The sequence below is a fragment of the Gymnodraco acuticeps genome, unplaced genomic scaffold (assembly GCF_902827175.1).
Source record: "Gymnodraco acuticeps unplaced genomic scaffold, fGymAcu1.1, whole genome shotgun sequence".
In the NCBI taxonomy this organism is placed as follows: domain Eukaryota; kingdom Metazoa; phylum Chordata; class Actinopteri; order Perciformes; family Bathydraconidae; genus Gymnodraco; species Gymnodraco acuticeps.
Window position 1 is genome coordinate 3,917,725 of NW_022989843.1, and position 21,619 is coordinate 3,939,343.

At 40.4% G+C, this 21,619-nt stretch overlaps 1 protein-coding gene across 1 annotated transcript in view; it reads left to right on the forward strand.

The window, feature by feature from the left end:
• The first annotated feature begins 1,293 nt into the window (after positions 1-1,293).
• Positions 1,294-21,619, forward strand: part of LOC117560869 (dmX-like protein 1) — a 58,663-nt gene continuing 38,337 nt past the window's right edge. Inside the window, 19 exon segments of the mRNA XM_034237964.1 lie at positions 1,294-1,637; positions 2,597-2,830; positions 3,673-3,798; positions 6,536-6,613; positions 7,157-7,235; positions 7,408-7,552; positions 7,829-7,895; positions 8,153-8,337; positions 9,328-9,532; positions 11,337-11,517; positions 12,148-12,324; positions 12,565-12,803; positions 14,996-15,713; positions 16,166-16,287; positions 18,161-18,250; positions 18,626-18,728; positions 18,851-18,970; positions 19,288-19,506; positions 20,296-21,506. Coding sequence (XP_034093855.1) covers positions 2,744-2,830; positions 3,673-3,798; positions 6,536-6,613; positions 7,157-7,235; positions 7,408-7,552; positions 7,829-7,895; positions 8,153-8,337; positions 9,328-9,532; positions 11,337-11,517; positions 12,148-12,324; positions 12,565-12,803; positions 14,996-15,713; positions 16,166-16,287; positions 18,161-18,250; positions 18,626-18,728; positions 18,851-18,970; positions 19,288-19,506; positions 20,296-21,506 — 4,152 coding nt within the window. The 5' untranslated portion in view covers positions 1,294-1,637; positions 2,597-2,743.

Genomic DNA, 21,619 nt, shown 5'->3' on the forward strand with positions numbered 1-21,619 from the left:
AATGTCATATTTAAATTAGCTTTACCATATTTGCAGGTCTTAGACCACCTTTAGTCAACCTGATAATAGTCATTGTTATTTTCAACCAAAAATAGTAATTGTGTGAAATAATTTCATGCACATACTTGTATTTAAGAAGACACATGTGTTTGGATATAATACAAACAAATACAGGAGAAAAAAACAAAAAAACATCCTATAATAATGACGCAGGAATGCTAGTCCATTTAATTCATTACGTCAATGTGAACTGGAGTACAGTGTATTGAGCAAGAAGGACACCCTGTGGCCATTCAGCCAACTGCAAGACGTCCACTGACCCCCCACAACACCTCTGTCCCTCATCTCATGCCATGACAATAAACCTTTATAAATACAGTCCATGCAATAAATCCGAAACTCTACAACCTGTTTATAATCAACAGTGTGTTGCATAGCATGATTTCAGATATAAAATGTGATGTTGTTGCTTAGTTTACCCTGAAATAGTTGACAAATTGCTATACAATACTTAGATTTAAGACTTCTCATATGCCTGTGGTGATGCTGTGCCTGAGGGTGTGTCCATTTACATCGCTCTTACCAAAGTTGGGGCTTCAAACTATTTAAAATAAATGTATGCAGATCTGAGTTTTCTTAGTTAACAGATGCTGGTGGCTCATCTTGACACCTGTGAATAGGTTTGTGTTTGTTTCATTAACGTAAATGATGTGTTCCATGTCCAAAATTACCTTCTTATTATAGCTGATACTTAATCTATATTCTTCATTTATTTTCGATTTATGAAATACTTTCTTATGAAAATACACGTTATGTAATGTCTGTCCTGTTTTCCTCAATGAACAAGGACATTTGTTTAGAAAAACTATTTCCCAAATATAGACATGTTTGTAACATCTTAACCATTGTCTGAACAGATTAAAAACACTCACATTTCAAATAGCCAATTGAGTTTGAGCAAATTGGATGATTTGAGCAATGTGTTCATTCAAATAGTTTAAACAAATTCCAATAACGCCCGAACAGAGAAGCTGTTCACTAACATCACAATCTTTAAAGGTCATAACATAGGACGAGAATAACAACACCGAAAACAAATGGTAACCTTTATTAGGCCTACGTAATTTATTTTTACTGAAGCAGGTGAATGCTTGTATGGGGCTAATTTCCTGCCATAACTCTACCATCTCTCCATTTGTGGAGTTATGGCAGGAAATTAGCTCCATAGATTTTGCAGATCTCGCGCTGCTTTTGGTGAAAATGCAACTACAAAGACCACAATGCATTGCAGCGAAACAGTCATGACACATCTTCAACATAAGGAAAAGCTACTTCCTTGGAAACGTTTTATTTGCTAACCTTGGGGAGAGGTTTGCTCCTTCTTATGGTTATCATTTTGAGAAGTAATTTAAAAGCGTATTGTCTTGGCTCGCAGGAAATGTCAGGCACTGAATGTGTGCGTTAGGTGACCTACAGCTAGCTTTCTAGCTCGGGAGCTAAAAACGTACGCGCTAACGCTAGCTAACCGAGGGGACCGAATATGTAACATTTAACGTTGGAGAGCCACTTTTATCAACAACAACAGCTGGAAGAGATACGTGATATCGCCAGTAGCTGTTATAAAGTAACTGCTCAAAGTAAGTAGTGCATTTCTGTCTCTAACACTGCTCATGTTTCGGTGTTTATGTTATTAACTGCAGATGGCTAGCTTAACTTGACAGCTAAGTTAGCGTCATGAATCGACGAATTAAAAAGGGGGTCCAATGTATGAAATGTTTGCTTAAAATCATCGAGACACTTAACCAAGTATATGTTTTATCAATACGGATCACGGTGTTGGTCAGATGTGGTGTCATTTGCTCTGTTTAATGTGATGCCGTGTTTATCCGTATCACGTGAGTCGCCACAGCACAGGCTCACTAACATTTTCTGCAGGTATAAAAAAGCCTTAAATTACTGTTCTTTGTGATAATGGTACAGATAAAACGTTGAAATATAAGGATTTCTAACTTGGTACTTGGGAAATATATTATTTTATCATGTAAAGTTGAAATGATATTCATGTATGTAGTTTACACCCCAACAGTGAGATATATTATATTCAGTAAAGCTTGAGGAGGCGTCATTTGGATTAATTAATTTCGTGTTACTTTTTCGTTAATCCTATCTCTGCCTAAAGCAAAGATTGTTGAACAAACACTGTTAAACAAGTTGTAAAACACAGGGCAGTAATATGCCTTGCAGAGTTGCAGCTAGGTGTGTAAAAGTCTGCACAGTGGTGACCCACTTGGCTTGGTGACACCTTTCTTGCACCCTTTTAATAATGGCCTCTTTGTGTCTATGAGCTTTGTTGCCAGCATACAGAAATGAAATACTGTCAAACCTGTGTTGGTCAACTCAACCTACTTTAGTACCTTTGTTTAACTTGTAATACAAATGTACATTTATGATAATATAAAACATTTACAAACTGCTTAAAGAAACCATGCCCCCTGAGATGATATGACAAATCATTTTGTTGTCATGAATTATGCTATATGCTTTATCTTAACTGAAGCAAACCATTATCTGTTTACATCTCTCTTTAATTTTTCAGCAGACCTATAGAGACGGGAATTCTCTGGATACAGACGAAAATGAACACATCCTTTCCATGGTTTCCCATGAACCTCACCTGGAGTGGGAGGGTGTTGTGAAAAGGGAAAGAGGAGGAAGGAACACAAGGGGATTATAAACAAGAGTCATGAATCTCCATCAGGTCCTCACTGGGGCTGTCAACCCTGGAGACAATTGTTTCTCTGTTGGCAATGTCAACAATGTGCCATTCACGGTAAGATATTTCAAGTTCTGGAAATATTTCCCTTCCAGACATTTCGGAGCTCAAATGCTGAGCATGTGGCAGAACTATCACAGAGTTCTGTTCATTGAGTTGTTTTAAATATAAATGTAGTAGGCCGAACTAAGGGTAGTGTTGCCCTATTGACTAAGAATCAAACAAAAGTTGTGAACCGTTTTCCATGAATACATTTTTTTTTTAAAGTAAGCCTAAACCCTCAAGTAGATGACCGCCTAAAAACAATAACCAGACAATTGTATTTCTGTGTGTGTATTTGGATACTAGTGGATTTGCATGACTAAGCAACCAAGAAAATCCCAATATAATAATCATTAGCCATTCGGCAGGTGAACAAAAAAATGTCCACCCTTTATAAACCCATAATATATATATAAACACTTTAGACCAAGGCATTTGGCAAGATGTTTTGTGTTTGTTTGTTTGTTGACAGGCCCGTGTTAGCTTAAGCCTTGCTTTTTTTTACCAATATGTGTTTAAAATTGCAGGAAGTCTTTGTTTACTGAAGGTTTTAGGACTCTGTGTCTGGAATACAAAGGAAGGACATTACCTCCTTGCTCTCTAAACTCTATCAGATACTACTGCAATGCTATTCAGAGAGTGAATCAATAGGAGAACTATTTCTGTTCATCTGTCCTCTTGTGAAGGAGTCACCGTGAGTCACAGCTCATGTGAAAATCTCTCTCTGAGAGTCACAGAAGTAGGGCATTGCATTCTAATCTTATTCTTAGGGACACTGGCTCTAAAACAAGTGTAGTTGTAGTTGAAGTGACCTAACATCTCTTTCCCCTTCCTGCTGTCCTCTTGTCTCTTGATAGGCTTATGCGTCAGGTTGTGACGTGGTGATTTTGGGCAGTGACTTTGAGCGTCTGCAGATCATCCCGGGGGCCAAACATGGCAACATCCAGGTCGGCTGTGTGGATTGCTCACTGCAGGGTGGACAGGTAAGCAGAATGGAGAGGAGTTCTGTCATGGGGGGTTCTCAGGCTGCAGTGCAAACCAGGATGTTCCAAATACCAGATCATATTTGTTCAGCACAAACATTTCAGTTTTAAGTAATGTTTTTGGAGGTCAATATTGTGTTGTGGATTAATGGAATATAAAGCTCTATTAAGTTGGCAACCAAACAAACAGTGAAGAATGTGTGTGATATAATAATATACAATTATTTATACCTAACCCTTAAAGGTGTGGTAGGTAATTTTGGAGAAACCAGCTTGAGTGCACTAGAATTTGAAAATACACAGCCGGAAAAAATCTGCCACTTCCTTACAGAGCCCCTCCTCCAACACACACGAACGTGCACATGACCAATGAGGGCACGAGATAAGTTTGTGCACAGATGGAAGGCTGACAGGCAGGTAGGCCATCCAGTTATTTTAGCCGGGCTGGCTAAAATGATTGGTCGTGCTTTTTACAGTACTACGGCTTCCACAGGTGACATTTTTTTATGGATTTTTTTGTCAAAGCACTTAAGATATTCATTGCTATCGGGATGTTAAGAGCATTCCATGGAATATAACAAATTGTATCTCGAGCCGGTTTCTCAAACTTACTTACCCCACCTTTAATGGCATACCTGATTCAACAAAATTGTGAATCAGTCGGGATGAAATGTTTTTGTTCTTCCGGTTTGCTTTAATGACCACACAATAGGGGATTGTTTTAGGCAAGCACAGTTCACAGGGTCAGAGGAATAATATGTATCTGATTTGTCCATCCAAAAAATATCTCCTAGTAAGTCAAGTACATCTAACTGCAAAGCATTAAAAGCTCAGCTCTGAATCGTGAATGGGTGGGCTAAAACATCTAGCTTGTATTGTTTTGATATCAGTAGAAATTGTACCAAAGAGGAAATTATGTCCAAAAGCATAATAACTCATAAGCACCATACTTCTTAAACATGACAAAGCAACCCTTCCTGCTTTACAGGAAGGCTTGCTTACAGTCACATATTTTATGATTCCTTCTAGCTACTTTTTTTTATTTTTATTTTTTTATTTTTTATTATACCTTTATTTATCCAGATAAATCCCATTGAGATCATTGAACTCTTTTACAAGGGAGACCTGCTCTACTTAGTAACAATGCTGTGATGAATAACATTTGGAGCATTCCAGGATTACTATATCTGCATACATTTGACAAATTAGTCAATAAATATATTATAAGTAGTATTCATTATTCCCAGCCCATCAATTAAAATGGGTTTATTTTTAATTGGGGATAGTGGCAGCCTTATTTATAGCAGCAGACAGGCCTGGTTCTATTCTAACGAAATAGAAAATGTTCACCCAATTCTTCACTACTCTCCTCATGTGATGTTTAATCCAATTCAGTTGGGCCAGAAGTAACCTCACATGCCTCCAGCATGGTCCAGCATCTCTTTAAGCATGCTCAGTTGGTATGTTTACCAGTTCCACCTCACTGCCCCTCTCCACGCTGTGATATTTGCAATGCTATTAGTTTAACCAGCATTGTTGCGCCCCTACTATCACACTGTGTGATAGCACTTCAGATCCCTATTGTACGCATTAATGACCCCACTGCAATAAAACATGTATCATCATAATGAAGACGAATACATCTTCATTATGTGACATTGCTAAAGTAAGAGCAAACAAATATGGATGCCAGTTTAGGTTTAAGGTTTGGGTTAATAAAGCAACAAAAAAAAAGTGGGTTTAAAAAATGTAGATTTCAAAGGAAAAAAGTTATCTCCTCTCACACTATCACCTCTGCATTCATTTATGTAAAAAGAGTCTAAGCTTGGTCATACAAATCTTTCCCAATACAAACGTTCTGGGTAATCATACAAAAGTGTAGTTGTGACCAAATAAAGGTGACTTTATTTTTTATAATTTTTTTTCTTTTTGCTGCTCAATTGCAGAGCTCTGTTGACTTTTTTTCTCCACTGAAATTGGATTGTAACGTATCCTGAAGAAATGGATAGTTACCTTCTGTATCATTATGCCATGAGCCATTGTCTGTCTCTATGAGACTACTTTGTGCGTGTGATGGCTTGTTTGTGTGTGCCTGTGTCAATTAAGACATGCACATTTACCCGTGTGAGTGTCTCACTCCTTCACAGTCCTCATTCTGTGACATCCAGCACATTATTTACCTCAATAGAGACATGGCCCGACCTTATTATGCCCACTGCAACAGAAATGTCAGCCATTCAGTCGAACATTGTGACTTTTGCTTCCATGGAAAGACCTTGAGCAGTGCATGAATGTGAGGTGTGCTTTTGTTAAACAAGATGTTGACTTAACACTAGGTAGTTATGTCCTCGAGGCATTTTTGTTTTGTTTTCCAGGTACTATACACATTTACTATTGAGGCATGTCACTGTCTATACAAGCTAATGTTCTTTAGTTAGTCTTCCTAATTAGGATCTTGAATAAGAATGTGCACTCATTATTTACTGACCAAATCTTCATAGTATTTAAATTGTTTTACTTTTACGTAAACATGCAGTTAAAATCTTCCAATGAGATACATTTTTTAAATGTTTTAAGCTTTCCAGATTGTAATTTACAAGAATAATAGTATTGGTAATGTATAAAGTGTAGTATTATTTGATTTTGTAAAATGTGTATTCAGTGAAATCGTTCATTCTGTATCAGAAACGCATGTCTTAAAATATAACATGTTTCCTTTTTTTTATTCTTCTGATAGATTGCAGCTTCCTATGGAAGCATCGTGTGTGTCTTTGAGCCCGTTCAGCCCCCAGATCAGAAGGACACATCGCCGCCTGTGAGTAGCCTGCATTATCTTTCAGTCCCAATCAAGTCATGCATGCAATCACATTCTCCTGAAAAAGAGAACTTTTCTTTCAGACAACACTTTATTTCAAATAAAGCAGTATATTGTTCCTTCAAACCCAACGGAAATCACCAGGGAAAAACATATTCCAAAGAACCATCCTCACAGAAATATTTCAAGAAGTTCTGCAGCCCTTTTGTTCTTTGTTCATGTTCTACAGTTAGTGCAGGAGTCCTATGTTTGCTACATCATTGTTAAACTGCCTTCTGTTCTTAGAGAAGTCAAAATATAGTCATGAAGAATGGAAATCTTTTACATATCCTAAAGAAGCCAGTTCCTCTTTTATGGCAGAAGGTTTCCTGGTGGTACAGCTGCTGTCCATGTGGTCTGATCACATGTTGCTCACATGAGAGCAGCTTCACTGTTGGTGTATGCACTTTTGCTACTGATATAAGGGACAAAATAACATGTTTCATAATCTACCAAACGTTAAACAATCATAACATTTAACATTGTCTTATTCTTTGTGTACAGAAGTTGAACTGCCAGTGGCAGAAGACTGGTCAATTTGTGTTGAAGTCTATGGTACGGAACCTGGCCTGGCACCCCACAGGTACTTTAACAGGAACATACTGAATATTATACTCCCTCAAATAAGTGTTGGTATTGTTATCCCAGTATGTCAAACCTTCTTGCTATATATGCCTTTTTTATATTTTATTTTTGTATAAATGATATGATGGAGCATGTCAGTCCTCACAGTGAACGTGTTTTTGTGTTTCCAGGCAGCACCCTCCTAACAGGCTCTAGTAGCCTCCAGTTGTGGTCTCATATAGATGAAGTGAACGATGAAGCTGAAGAAGGAGGAAGGCAGAAAGAGATGACCATAGGAGACTTTCTTTCAGCCTGGAGGTGCATCTGGGAGAGCAAGTAAGAACAAACTCTGAACATGATGCCGCCTATCTCCTTAAAGAGGCTATGCTTCCCTTTTTCTAAGGAAATAAAAAAAGGTGTTTCCCCCTATGTATTTGCTTGGTACAAAAAAAATTGATTTGTTTTGTGGTATTATTTAATACATTAATACATCTAACCTTAGATGTACTTGTTTTGTAATTGAATGAATTTCAAATAGTTTTAGTGTGTATTCAACATGATTTAGATAATATTTAATATTGATAATACTGTGTTTTTGTTTTTTGTCTGTAGGACAGCCTCTCCAGTGAGTTTAATGAAGTTCTCTCCTGATGGGGAATTCTTTGCTACTGCTGGACAGGTAAGTCAAGCTTTCATGAGTTCTTTAATATTCTACACATACACATTACAGAAAAGCAGTATTATAGTGATATATAGATTAGGATGCTATTTTGTCCAAGTCATATTTGCACTGTCTTGTCATATTAATTCGTTAACTAACCAGTACTGCCTTTACAGGGGTTTTCTTTTTAAGTTTTCAACCTAATAGCTTTAACTTCTAATGGCACACTCAACAACATGGTATCAATAATTGCCCTGTTTCCCTCTCCTCTTCAGGATGACTGCCTGGTAAAGGTCTGGTACAGCACCGGTAAGTGGAAGTTGGGTGTTTCCAGACTCTTCACACCTCCAGAGCCCAGTGACAGTTTCCAGGCAGAGCTGGCCTTCTCCTTTGTCTACCTGGCCCATCCCCGCTCTGTAACTGGCTTCTCCTGGAGGAAGACCAGCAAGTACATGCCACGGTATGGACCCTCGATTATTCAAACTGGCCTTTGTCTCGCTTTGGATTGATAATTATGCATGTTTTTGCCTATATTTATTGTTTGTTTATTTGTTATATGGTGCTCTACTACATTTACTTTCCTACATACTTGCCATTTATCTCCACTAATTTATCTTTACCTAAGCTTTCACAACTGAACACTACTAAAAAAGCACAAGTTAGAAAATGTACAACAGATAACATGAGCCTCTATTACCGGTGGAACAGGAAATATCTATTTTTGTTTGTTTAACCCAACAGGATTAAGTATTTTGTGGGCTGAATGTGAATGAAGTAGCCGTTATAAGGAGCCGATTTAAAATAGGTCACCCACAGTGCTGTATTAAAGTCTCACATTACTCTTTGTTACAGCACTGCTAATCTTATGTGACCTGTAAATGTTCTCTAGTGAAATTATAATGCAACACAGTTCACAGCAGGTTTAGCATGCAGCACTATTACTTTGGAAATGACTATAAAGAGATTATTCTTACTCTACCATTTCTCAGAGAATGACCACAGACAGTAAGACTGTAATGACCATGCAGACTTTCCAGTAAGCTTGTTTGTGCTATTAGGCTTCAGGAAGTACAGAAGTGGTGATCCGGATTGTACCGCTGGGTTAAAGGCAATAATAAAACCGTTTCTATAATTCTATCTTGGGCAGCTTGTCCTTATTGTTTTAATTGACTTAACTTTTGCCTTTTCAAATAAACAAGTGTAACATGTCTGTTATCAGAAGGGATTAGATGTAATCACATTTTTGTCACCAGTGTCATTACTACTCCTTTCTACCACTCTTCACTTTTTGACCTTACTTATCGCTCTAATGGTGCTTCTTCTTTGACCTGCTGTCGAGTACAGCAATAAGCATTTGTTTATAAAAGTTATTTCTGACAGGTTCAATCCCCTCTTCTAAACCCTTTTCCATTATCCTTCCTTTACCCCTTCCCCTTCTCTCTCCTACCAGAGGTGCAGTGTGTACTGTTCTGCTCACGTGCTGTAAGGACAGCGTGTGTCGGCTCTGGGCAGAGACGCTGTTGCCGGGTGACAGCCTCCTCTCAGGTTACCACAGCAACCACACTTCTGGCCAACACAATGACACACCCAGATCTGCTGGCCCTTCTTGGAAAAACGCCTGCAATGGGAAGTCGCAAGGAAAAATGGCACAGGGAGTAAGTTAATACAAACAAAACTCTTACCATCATTGTTTGAACCAACTAGCTAAAACAAATGCAGTCTAATAGAGCAGTCAAGCAATTCTACTTTCAATTTTGACAGAAGTTTACATACATATGGTCTTTTTTGAGGCTGTAGTTTGCAGCATAATTGAATTGTTTTATACTGAATGTTGTTCATAATATTTTGTCCACCCTTATTGGCATAAATGCAGTGGACAAAGTATTAGACAAAAAGAATCGGAAGCAGTTTTATATTGAGAATATCAACGTCATTTTATTAAAAGTGGGGAAATAAAAGACAAACATGCTTTGCCCTATTTAGCTCTTACTAATAAGCCAGAATTAGTAAGAAAATAGAAAAAAATGATGAAGAGGCTCGTGGAGTTTGAAGGGAATTTGCTATCTGACATGAATATGCTTTTAATGCTTTGTGCGGCTTCAGACAAGCATCAGTGAAAGATATTGGCCGTTTCTGTAATCTAAGCACTTAAAAAACATTTTTGATCGTTGTTTTTTTTTTCATTCAGCTACTGCTAACTCACATCTGTTCTGGTGGTGTTTTCTGCTTTAAGTGACCTAGAATGTTGCTGTAAGCCTAGCTAGGACTCACACACACACACACACACAATACTGGCACCCATTTTGATATGGTGATTAAAAATCTATGGGTCTCACTTGAAAAAACAGAGTTCACGGCACATTAGATTAAAGTCAAATTGGTATGTAAATGTCTCCACTGTGCCTCGAGGAGAGTCTGTAAGGGTACATGTCTGGAATTATTCATTAAAGTCACAGACTGAGCCAGATAACAAGGCAGTAGAAGTAACGCTCTCCCAAAAACTGAATAGATGCACAGACAAGAGAACAATTTTAGTATTTTGCCTCAGTGGGGATTTCATGCAAAATCTATGAAGAGGAGCGAGCCGATTTCTTTGTTTGTTTGTGAGTCCCCACAGGACGCAGTGATGTGGGGATTTCACCACAATCTCATCTCCCAATAATCAAATTAAATGATTTTTTTTTTTTTTAAACGTTGTACTCATCAGTATGTACTTCATACAGAATTTAAGATTTCGGCACATATTTTACTTTTGACAAATAGGTCCTTTTCAAAATGGAGAATGCAATTTGGATTAATTGTTCGGCCCTTGTTGATACCCTATCTTAAGCATTCTCTATAGATACTTGTAATCAATATTCAGACAAAAGAAAATAAAACATTTAAAAGAATTGTTGCTTCCTTTTACCTGCTGCTCTCTCACTAAGATACTCTTTCATGCTGCCTCTGCACTCTGGCTCTGACTTGTTTATACAAATTGGGCACTTAACTTAAATGTCGTTCAAGGGTCTATATATAACATTAAATTACATTCCCATTCCAAAGCGCAAAGTATTGGAGCTCAACTCAGGCTGAGAGGAGAGCAGTGAAGCCCTTTTAGTTTACACACATTGATCATTCACAACAGGTTTAACCTACATCGCTACAGCCTGGAAGGGGAAAGGGGGAAGTGTTTCCCATCTTTGCCCGCCATATAAAACACTTGTTGCTTCTCAAGTTATTCAAGAAATTGAAGTCTCTGTGGAGATGCATGCAATATCTCATTGTCTTTGTGATTGTACATACCTTTTTATAAGATGGAAAAGCACACTGAAGGACGCAAGGCAGCATACATTCATAGGATAAAGATTTAATATCTGTCAACAAATCAGATTTTCAGCACATAACAGCTCTTAGAAGTCACAATACATTACACTTGTTTATTAATCCTCTAACTTGAATAACACATTTTCTCCACAGTCAAATTTTCAAGAATCATTGCACGCCTCCTTTCATCGGGATGTCCCCAAGCCCTCTTTGACTAGCTGCCTGCCTCACAACCAGAGCCGACACTACAACCACAAGAGGAGCAGCAGCAGCATGCCCCACGCCAACGCGCTCTGCCACTTCCACATCGCTGCCAGCATCAACCCTGCTACAGGTTAGACTCACACACACAGACATTAGTATCTTTAACTCGATTGTTTTCATTTTAATCATCCTTACAAGCATCTTGCACAACACCAACAATTCTCCAAATGTAGTGAAGAACTTCAAGCCACAAGATGGTAGAAAGTACTCCCTAAAGAAAAGGACACCACAGAAAGTATTGAACCATATTATTTATTCACAAACTCCTGAGACTGCATAGATGGTTAACTCTGCTTGAATAAAATCAGCTGGAGGTCAGAGGGCTTCAACTTTTTATTTCATATGGCAAGAAATGGTGTAAACTTGTTGCATTGCCTGAGGTTGTTTATTTAACATCGCAGTGAGTTTTTCTGTTCAGCTACAGCTGCTCAGACTTAATGTTAAGTGTTTCCCCCTCTCTGATTTTGCATGGCACTTTATTTAGACCTGAAGCCTTTGTGCCTTGAGGCTGAGAAGTGCTGTAGAATAGGATTTGAATGCTTGTATTATATATTACCAAACTTCAAATGATATACTCATCATTACATTTAATTTGTTACAACAGATACATTTGTGCCTGCATGCCTCTTATCTAATGTAATGTAAATGTATGTAATACTTAGCTTTTTTTTCTCCAAACGTTGTAACCTCTTTATCACAGACATTCCTCTGCTGCCCTCCATCTCCTCTCTGAGTGCCGCCGATGATGAAGAACCTGGAGGCCCTTTTACTGTCCACTGGCTCAACAACAAGGAGCTTCATTTCACTTTAGCTATGGAGGTCTTCCTACAGCAGCTCCAAGGCAGCCTGGAGCAACAGAACGAATGCTCCAACGAAGGTACAGAATATAAGGATCAAACATTTGTTTGAAGGGGTGTGAAAATGTAATAACACTACAGTTTTATGCTCGACATGAGATCGACAATATGATTTGTTTAAGCTGATGCCGATAACCAATCCATTACCTGCTCTGCTTCCCATGGCTAATGCAGTCAACCAATACATTTACATTTGATATGGCCTATAGTCTTCTCAACTGAATTTTCAGGATTTACATTATGATTTGTATCTCTTCCAGAGCCTGAGGATGAGGAGAACTGTGATGAAGATAATGGAAGCAGGCCAGGCGACTCCCAGGAACCTGAGGCTGTGGAGCTCCCCCTGGCAGCGGTGAAGCACCAGGTGAACGTGCTGCTGGAGGAGTGGAACAAAGGGGCGGACATGTTGTTCAGTATCCATCCCATGGACGGCTCTCTGTTGGTCTGGCATGTGGACTGGTTGGATGAATACCAGCCAGGCATGTTCAGACAAGCTCAGGTACGTTCACTGCTGATATGGTTTAACTTTATGTAAAAACGATGGTTTTAAGAACATAGTGCCTCACCTTTAACTGTTTTTATATCCAAATAAACACACTCTTTTTCCTACTTTGAATGGTCACACTTTAAAGATTTCAATTGGAAACTGTTATAAAGTCATTGAATAAACTCTGAGCAGACCTTCTCTTGGTCACTCGTGGTTGTATTCACAATTGAAGCGCTTCTGGGGGAAATAATGAATTTATCTTCTCAATAAGGCTGTGAATCATTTTGACATCTGTGATTTTTTCTTTTAATGGTTTCTCCTTCAACTGAGGAGACGTATTCTAATGATGTGCTACTTTATATCATATTCAAAAGTCCCAGGATGCATTTCTATTAGTGGTGAAATAATGAGTTCCTCGTGACAAGGCACCGAGGGAGTCAGGCGAGGCAGCTAAATGAATCCCTGGTTTCATTGACATTCCATTTGATTAGGCCTGGCTGCTTGAGTTAGATAAAAAGCTATTATTTATGTCACATCTGAAGAGAAAACGAAGAAGGCTGTTTCCCTCAAGTCTCCATCACTGTCTTAGTGACTGAATTCATTTTTGAAAGACAGTTGTCACTCAGCTTCTGTTCTGAATGTGTTAGTTAGTTAAATGAGTTCTGTAGCTTCAGTGCCATCTGGGTCATTATCACAGTCACACAGGACCTTAAAGAGCCTGTGACAGCATCCCAACAACTGTTGTGCAATGAAATATTGGGCTACTAGTCATCTCGAACCGTCAGCTTAAAAAAGAAGGTGCGATACCGTTCTGATAAATATCAATAATTTCGAACATCGAGGGGAAATTCCTTCGACTCATTTTGAAGTTTTGGGGGAAGCCGGAAGTGACGTCAATGCGGGAACGCTTCACTGTGCGGCGAGAGAGCCAAACACGGACAAAGTGTGTTGTCATGCGTAGAAATTGTGAATTACTGAGTTTAGGCACGTTAATAACGTTTTAATGAAGTTGACTACAGTATATTCATATTTGTCAGTGCTTTCATGTCAATTAGGCGAACATAAACATACATGATCGTGGTGAAGACGATGATTAAAATCGGAGCTGCTGAATTTCCTCCCGTAGGATGTGATATAAAAACAAATCGATTATTTTTGTAGTTGTAAACTCAAGTGGATGAAACTACATTTATTAGTGCTTTCATGTCAATTCGGCGAACATATGATACATTAAATGATCGTGAGGATGATGATTAAAAATCGTTTGTTTGAGCCGGTCTGCATTTCCTGATGAGAAAACAAACCGATGCTTTTTGTAGTTGTAGTATACCAACATGGATTAAACGTGTGTTTTTTTTTTTACCACAATGTTGGGGAAATTAATGGATAAAATGCACGGATTATGATTATTATTATTCCCACTCCGATCGGGACACTAGGTCCACCGTTTCCCCGCAGCGAGGCTCCCCCCATTGACAGTTTACGTGGGCTGGGCTGGGTGCAGTGGCGGACTGGCCATCGGGACGAATCCCGATGGGCCGGTACCGAAGTGGGACGGTCGGATAAGTCACTAGCACATCCCCCACTCCCCCCGTTGACAATTTACTAGCGGTACCGAAGTGGGCCGGTCGAGAGTCCCGGGATGATTTTTAGTCCCATTCCACCACTGGCTACATGACCGTATGATCGCCCATATTGACGCACCTAATTCCTAAACTTCTAATAGATACAACATAAAGCGATCCTTCAGCCTCATATGAGCTCTCAGACACGTTCAACATTAAACTGTCATCGCTGTCTGAGCTTGCTGCTGTGTGCACCATCGTGCGTTTACATGCAGATGCTGGGATCCTGAACGGTGCAGCTGGAGCGCTGTGCCCGCAATGACGTCACACGTAATTTGGCGGGACTTGAAGAATCCCCGAGCAGATCCAGGAAATGGTCAACATTGAAGGGCAGATTAATGGTTATCAAAGTACAAATATCCAAAATCAGTTCAGTAACGGTTTTCAAGGGGACAATATTTACTCAAATTGATGGGTTTGGATGATGGGGGAAACTCGTGTCACAGGCTCTTTAAGCTCATATTGAATGCTTCTTTAAGCTCTAATATAATAAGTTGATTGACTGAGCCATTCCTATCATTAACCCCGGAGCCTTATTTACTCTAAATTAGATGCTATCTTGTCTCCTTTCTCTCTCAGGTTTCCTTTGTGTCCCGTATCCCTGTGGCGTTCCCTACAGGTGATGCCATCTCCTTGAGCCACAGTGTGGTTATGTACGCCTGCAACAAAAACGTAGATCTGGCTATCCAACATGACAGACAGCGACCACCCGGGAGCACATTGCCTCAAACCAAATCGGCTCTAATAAGCTACAGAGGCCAAGGAAAAACTGCACCCAGCAGTAGTCTTCGACTGAGCATCTTCACCCCAAACGTCCTCATGATCTCCAAACACTCTGACGGCTCCCTGAACCAGTGGGCAGTCAGCTTTGCCGAGGACTCTGCTTTCTCCACTGTGCTCAGCGTCTCTCACAAGTCACGGTACTGTGGCCACCGCTTCCACCTCAACGACCTGGCCTGTCACTCTTTGCTCCCTCTCCTCCTCACCACCTCGCACCACAACGCCTTGAGGACGCCCGAGGCAGACAGCATCCTGGCTCCCCCCGACACCTACTCCTCTGGTTTCTCTCACCCTGCGTCTCTGCCCCGAGGGTCACGGCCCAGCAGGTCATCCCTGGGTGTAGTTTCCCAGGATCCAAATGCCATCTACAGCGAGCTTATATTATGGAGAGTAGACCCCGTTGGCCCGCTGTCTCTGTCAGGCGGGGTGTCTGAGCTTGCTCGGATCAATTCTCTCCACGCATCAGCGTTTGCTAATGTAGCCTGGCTGCCCACGTTCATCCCCAGCAGCTGTTTAGGTGAGAAAATATAATGTATTGTCTGGAGATTGTTAAAGCAACATATGATAAAGTACTTGGCAGTCAGCCTTTGAATAGACACAAGTATCTTTTTGAGATTTGTTCTTTTGTTTACCAAGTTGTTTTTGTTTCTTACTACAAAGGGAATTATCTTTTGCTGAAATATGCTTTGGGACATTAAATCCATATAGATATCATTTGTTCAGATCAGTTTTTGTACCCTCATTTGTGCATAAATAAAAGGCTCCTTTGAAAACAACTCAATGAAATCCATGAAGGCTTTTACATTTTAAATAATATCCCACTAAAAACATTGTTGCTGGATTGGATATAGTCTTTAAAACTTTAGAACAACAGTCTTTGATATATACAATATTTGCTTCTTTGTTAAATGAACTGTACCTAATTGTTCTATATTTTATTTGTTGAAAACACCGTCTTACTCTCTTTAGGTGTGTACTGTAACTCTCCCAGCGCCTGCTTCGTGGCGAGTGACGGCCACTCACTCCGGCTGTATCAGGCTGTTATCGAAGCTAAGAAACTCCTGAGTGAGCTCTCCAATCCTGAGATATCAGTAAGTCCTCAAACAAGTCTCTGCAGTGTATGTTCAGCAAATCAGTATTTCCCCTAGGACCTTTTTAAAGTGTTTCCCACAGATCTGAAATATACTTGGGGGGGGTGGTGGTAGCGGGGGGGGGGGGGGGGGTTGAGGTGACGTGCAACAACAACAACATTAACCTTTCTGTTGGTCGCTTGTTAGCAGACCCTTCACGCGATGGCAGAGCGAACAGGTACAGGCAGGGCCCATAATGATAGCCCTATAGTTTAAATCTACTACCCACACATGAACATATGGAAATGGGTTACTATTTAAAAAAATTAATTAATAAATATTATTATATTTAGGAACCTATCGATGTGATTTTTAGTGGGGGTCGACCTCAAATCCTCTAGGGGGGTCCAGGGGCGGTAAGATTTAATTTTTTATTTGAGTTAAATGCATCAATCTGGTGCATTTTGAGGGGAAAATAAAGAGACTAGATCTATGGAAACACCTATATGAAACAGAACTGTATACATTTCAATAATCATAAAATCATGGCCATAACCAATAACATACCATTTCCAATATGAAAAAAACACTGAAACTTGTTTATTCATTTATTTTTGGTTCATTTATAGTTTTGAGTGTGTCTGTGCTCCTGAACCAGCCTCTCCTGTCTCCCCTGTCTCCCTCCTCTCCCCCTGCTCCTCTTTGAGGCAGCAGCAAAGACTAGTTTTCTCTCAACAAGTTTTAAAAGTGTATCTTACCTTTTTTCACCTAGTTAACTTTTTATTTATTTATTCATGTATATTTTACTAATCACATTACATTTAATTTAGCTGACGCTTTTATCCAAAGCGACTTATAATGACCGATTACAGGGACATTCTCCCTGGAGTAACTAAGGGCTAAGTGCCTTACTCAAGGGCACACTGTTGGTGGTGTTCCAGGCGGGATTTGAACTCACAGCCTTCCGATCTTCAGCCCACCTCACTATCCATTAGACCAATCACTACCCTCTCAAATGGAAATATGTGTTTACATAAATGGTGACCACACCGTTTGAGACCCACTGAGAACTTAGACTAAGTTAACTATCTAAACACTCAGAGAGTCCTTTACCTCACCTGAGCTGAGGTTATCCCGAGCTTGAATGACACACAGAGACCAATCAAGGGCTTTGATTTATGATCTGTATGACAGTGGCCATGTCGGCAGGCCACATCATGTGGACAGCCAGTCACCCTGTGTGAGGCAGGCCACTTAACAGGCCAGAAGGAGGCGAGATCAGGGCAAGGGAGCGAGGGATCATTGTCCACAAGTTAATCGATCGCAGATGGCGTCGTGGTCACGGACGAATAAAAAAAAAATGTATATTAAAAAAAAATTATGAAAAAAAACCTAAATGGGTCGCGAAATATACTTGGGCGGCCGTTAATATACCTGGGCGGCCGTTAATATACCTGGGCGGCCCGCCCAAGTATAGTCTATGTGTGGGGAAACCCTGGAGGTAATAAAATAAAGCTAATTTGCAGTCTTGTCTAAGTCTAAGGAGTGTTAATGTTTGCCGACTTGAGTTAATCGTTACACAGGATCACATTTAATAATGTGAGAAATGAGATGAAAATACTTCTAACCCAATACAGCAGAGTTGAAGCCCTAAGAAATAATGGTTGATTATTTTATTTTTTTATGATGTATTTATTTAGTCGTTTTATATTTGTTTCTTTTTGCATAACATATAAACAGCTTGCTCTGGCTATTACCATTAACTTGTTATCAAGCACAGCAATGTTAATAGAAACCTTTCTTTTCATTATTCATTTGAATGGTTTTTCTCATTTGGCTCCCTATTTGAACATGCCCTAATGATGTGTCAATGTTAATATGTGTTTCTCTTTAGAAATATGTCGGGGAGGTATTCAACATCATCAGTCAGCAATCCACAGCAAAACCAGGGTGTATTATAGAGCTGGATGCCATTACGGACTTTGTGAGTATACATAAAGAAAAGTGGAGTGTAATTAAAGAACCTTCCCTTTCTCTCACTCTGATCTGTCTTACAGTAAAGAGACTGTAAACATCTTCATTAAAAGGATATTAATGGAAACTTCCCCTCTGACATACAGAACATATTAACTCTAATATATGTAAAAGCTATACTTTAATAAAGACCATTGGTAGGATAAAACAGTCTCCAGTAGACTTCTGAATCTCCGTGAAAGGTCAACCATGATGAAACTGGTTAGGAGGCAGTTTTCCTTCTGTACATGTTTGTCCGTGAATGTGTTTGTGTAACGCTAACACAGCTGAGTGTCAGTTTGCCTGTACATTGTAGCTTAATAATATCTACTGTTATTCTTTACAGCAGGGGAAGCAGACCCAGCTTCTTCATGTGTTTGAGGAGGATCTGATCCTCGGCAGTGAGAGAACGGAGGACACACAGGAAACTCCTGATTCCCCTCACACTGGTACAGACAGAATAGTGTTTTTCCACTTAAAAATGTCTATCATAAAGGTTTAGTATTTGCACCACCTTCAAACACATTCACAGTGGCACTGTTCATTCATATTCTCTGTGTTTCCCCTGCAGCCTCAAGCGATACAGCCTTCTCTGCACGTTTCTTCCTTGTTGTGGTCGAATTGACCCCGACAGGTCGCTCGCTCCTCCACATGTGGCATCTCCATCTCGCTGCCCGACCCATCACCACGGGTGGGTACTTTAAACAAAATACTCTACAGGGTATGGGAAAATGTTCTTATCACTGTGAAATAAGTAAGACAGGCTAAACAACCGTTTTTCTCAAAGAACGGGAAGCCTGACAAATTGATATTGTACATTATTAAGCAGTGTCCCACTAATGTGAAGTTGTAAAGTTTTGAATTGTGTTATTTTTGGACTGACCAGGCATCATTTGTAATAGTTTATGAACATCCTACAATATATATTTATATTCAAATGAAAATAATGACTCTAATGCAGCGTCTGTCAAAAAGTAAATTGAATCGATTAATTCCTTTTCCCCACAGAAGAGACCTTGACGAAGAACGATTCCAGCTCAGCTTCTGATATGAACAGCTCTACGTTTAGCTTTGACACGGTCGGTTCTCCAGTACCTCAGAAGAGTAAACCCTGCACTTCAAATCTGCAGAGTGCCTGTCGCCTCAGCCTCACAACACACAGGCTCTACAGCCAAGAGATGGCTCTGCCAGAAGGGGTGGAGGCCATCAGTGTGACACCTTCAGCAGGTGAGGGACAATGAGGACACTCACTCGTGCACGTAATACACAAGTCTGTGAACAGCACCTTGTAGTGACATGCAGTTTCGAGCACACAGACCCTGAGCACAACACAAGGCTTTTAAGTATGACAAAATGCAGGACCACAGTGATTATTAATTATAGTAGTTGCAGTATTGTGATCATTTGTAATAAATAAAACAAGATGCAGTTAAGCCAGTATAATAGCCGAGCACAGATGTGGACACTTAGCAGCTTTTTTAGGCATTTACAGACACCAGTATTGAGTAAGGTGCACATTTGTTGTTGCCAGGGGAACTTCATTTCTAAAGAAATTGTCCTTTAGTTAGAAAGTGATTGAAAACATTGACCTGAATAACCTTCTCGCAAACATATTGACATTCTGACTAAGAAAGAGCTATTGAGCCAGAAAGATGTTTTTTCTGTTTTGTAACTATTAAATATTTTTCATACTGACAAACATGGGGATATTTTTCCGCAATTTATACAGTGCTTGGATTTTTTTTTTTAAAGTTAACTTCACATGAATGATGATTTTCAACTCTGTCCAGAAAGCCCACAAAATATCCAATACACAGGCTTTTTCTAACCATGCAATCGCCTCAGTCCTATATACATTTAGACAGTTTATAAACTGTTTTAATGTTGCTATCTGCACAGCCTATAGCCTAACTAAACCTTTTTGAAACTGAAAAACTTCACAGAAGTTATAGTCTGAAAGCAAATTACATTTTGTAATTAAAACTTCATGCAGAATAACAATGTTCTTCTTTGCAGGTCACCTGAGCGCATCATGCTCTCTGCCAGCTGATCGTCTGCCTTACCTGCTCGCTACTTCCTGTTCAGATGGAAAGGTGCGTTTCTGGAGGTGTACAGTCATGGAGCCTTCAAGTATGAACAACCTGGTGTACCAGTGGGAAGAGTGGCCTCTGCTGGTGGAGGGAATGCTTCCTAACAGCAGCGCAGTGAGCGTGCAAGGTCATCCCATAGAGGTGAGCTGCTGCCACTCGGGACGGATCGCTGTCGCCTACAGGCAGACACCAAACTCCCCTCTCAACTCAACACCTTACCTGAACTCTCAGGGACTTTTGACTTGTCCTCCTACTCTGGCCTGCTCCCCTTTTATAAACAGTATCAACACCCACATGACCCCAACTGTGACTGTACAGCATAGCCCAAATCTCACCCCCAGCCCCAACCAAGCAAACACCAATGAGCCATTGGTCCACATCAGCATCTTTCAGTGCGAGTCCACTGGTGGCTCACAGTGGATTCTAGAGCAGACCATAGTCCTGGACAGCACAGAGAGTGCCAATATCCCAGGTGCCATGGACTGTCCTATACCTAACCAGTACTGTCCTGCCTCTAGTAGTGCGAGCCTGGTTCATTTGGACTGGGTCTCGCAAGAAGACGGGTCACATGTCCTCACTGTTGGTATCGGCACGAAGATTTATATGTACGGCCGTCTCTCTGGGAAACCTCCAGAACTGGGTTTGTCATCAGAGGCCGGTAGAGACCTGAGCTCGTCCCGTCTGGTTCTACTGCGCTCAGTCAATCTGGTCTCCTCTGTGGAAGGCTCCTTACCCATTCCTGTGTCCCTCTCCTGGGTGAGAGATGGCATTTTGGTAGTAGGCATGGACTGTGAGATGCACGTCTACTCCCAGTGGCAGCCCCCGGCCCCACTCAAAGCCAGCGTTGCCCAGGACACAGACATGAGCAGCAGCGTCTCCTCCATCATCTCTGCCGTCAGACAGAGCCAGGAGGAGGGGCTCAGCTCTGGGGCCCCCATGTCTACACTGCCCCTTCCAAAAAGGGCCCTGACGAGATCCATGATGAGTCTTGCTCAGAAACTCAGTGGGAAGAGAACAGCTTACGACCTGCCGCTGGAGAAGGAAGATTCTGGGCTTTTTGAAGCAGCTCACCAACTCTTTCCCACTCTGCCCCAGTACCACCCTGTACAGCTGCTGGAGCTCATGGATCTCGGGAGGGTACGTTAAAGAAATTACTTAACTAATGTCTTATCTTTTCTTCTGATGATTTCCTTCCATAAAATCACTCGGCTCAGTTTTATCAGTTTATTACATTTCATAAGGTGTGAAGC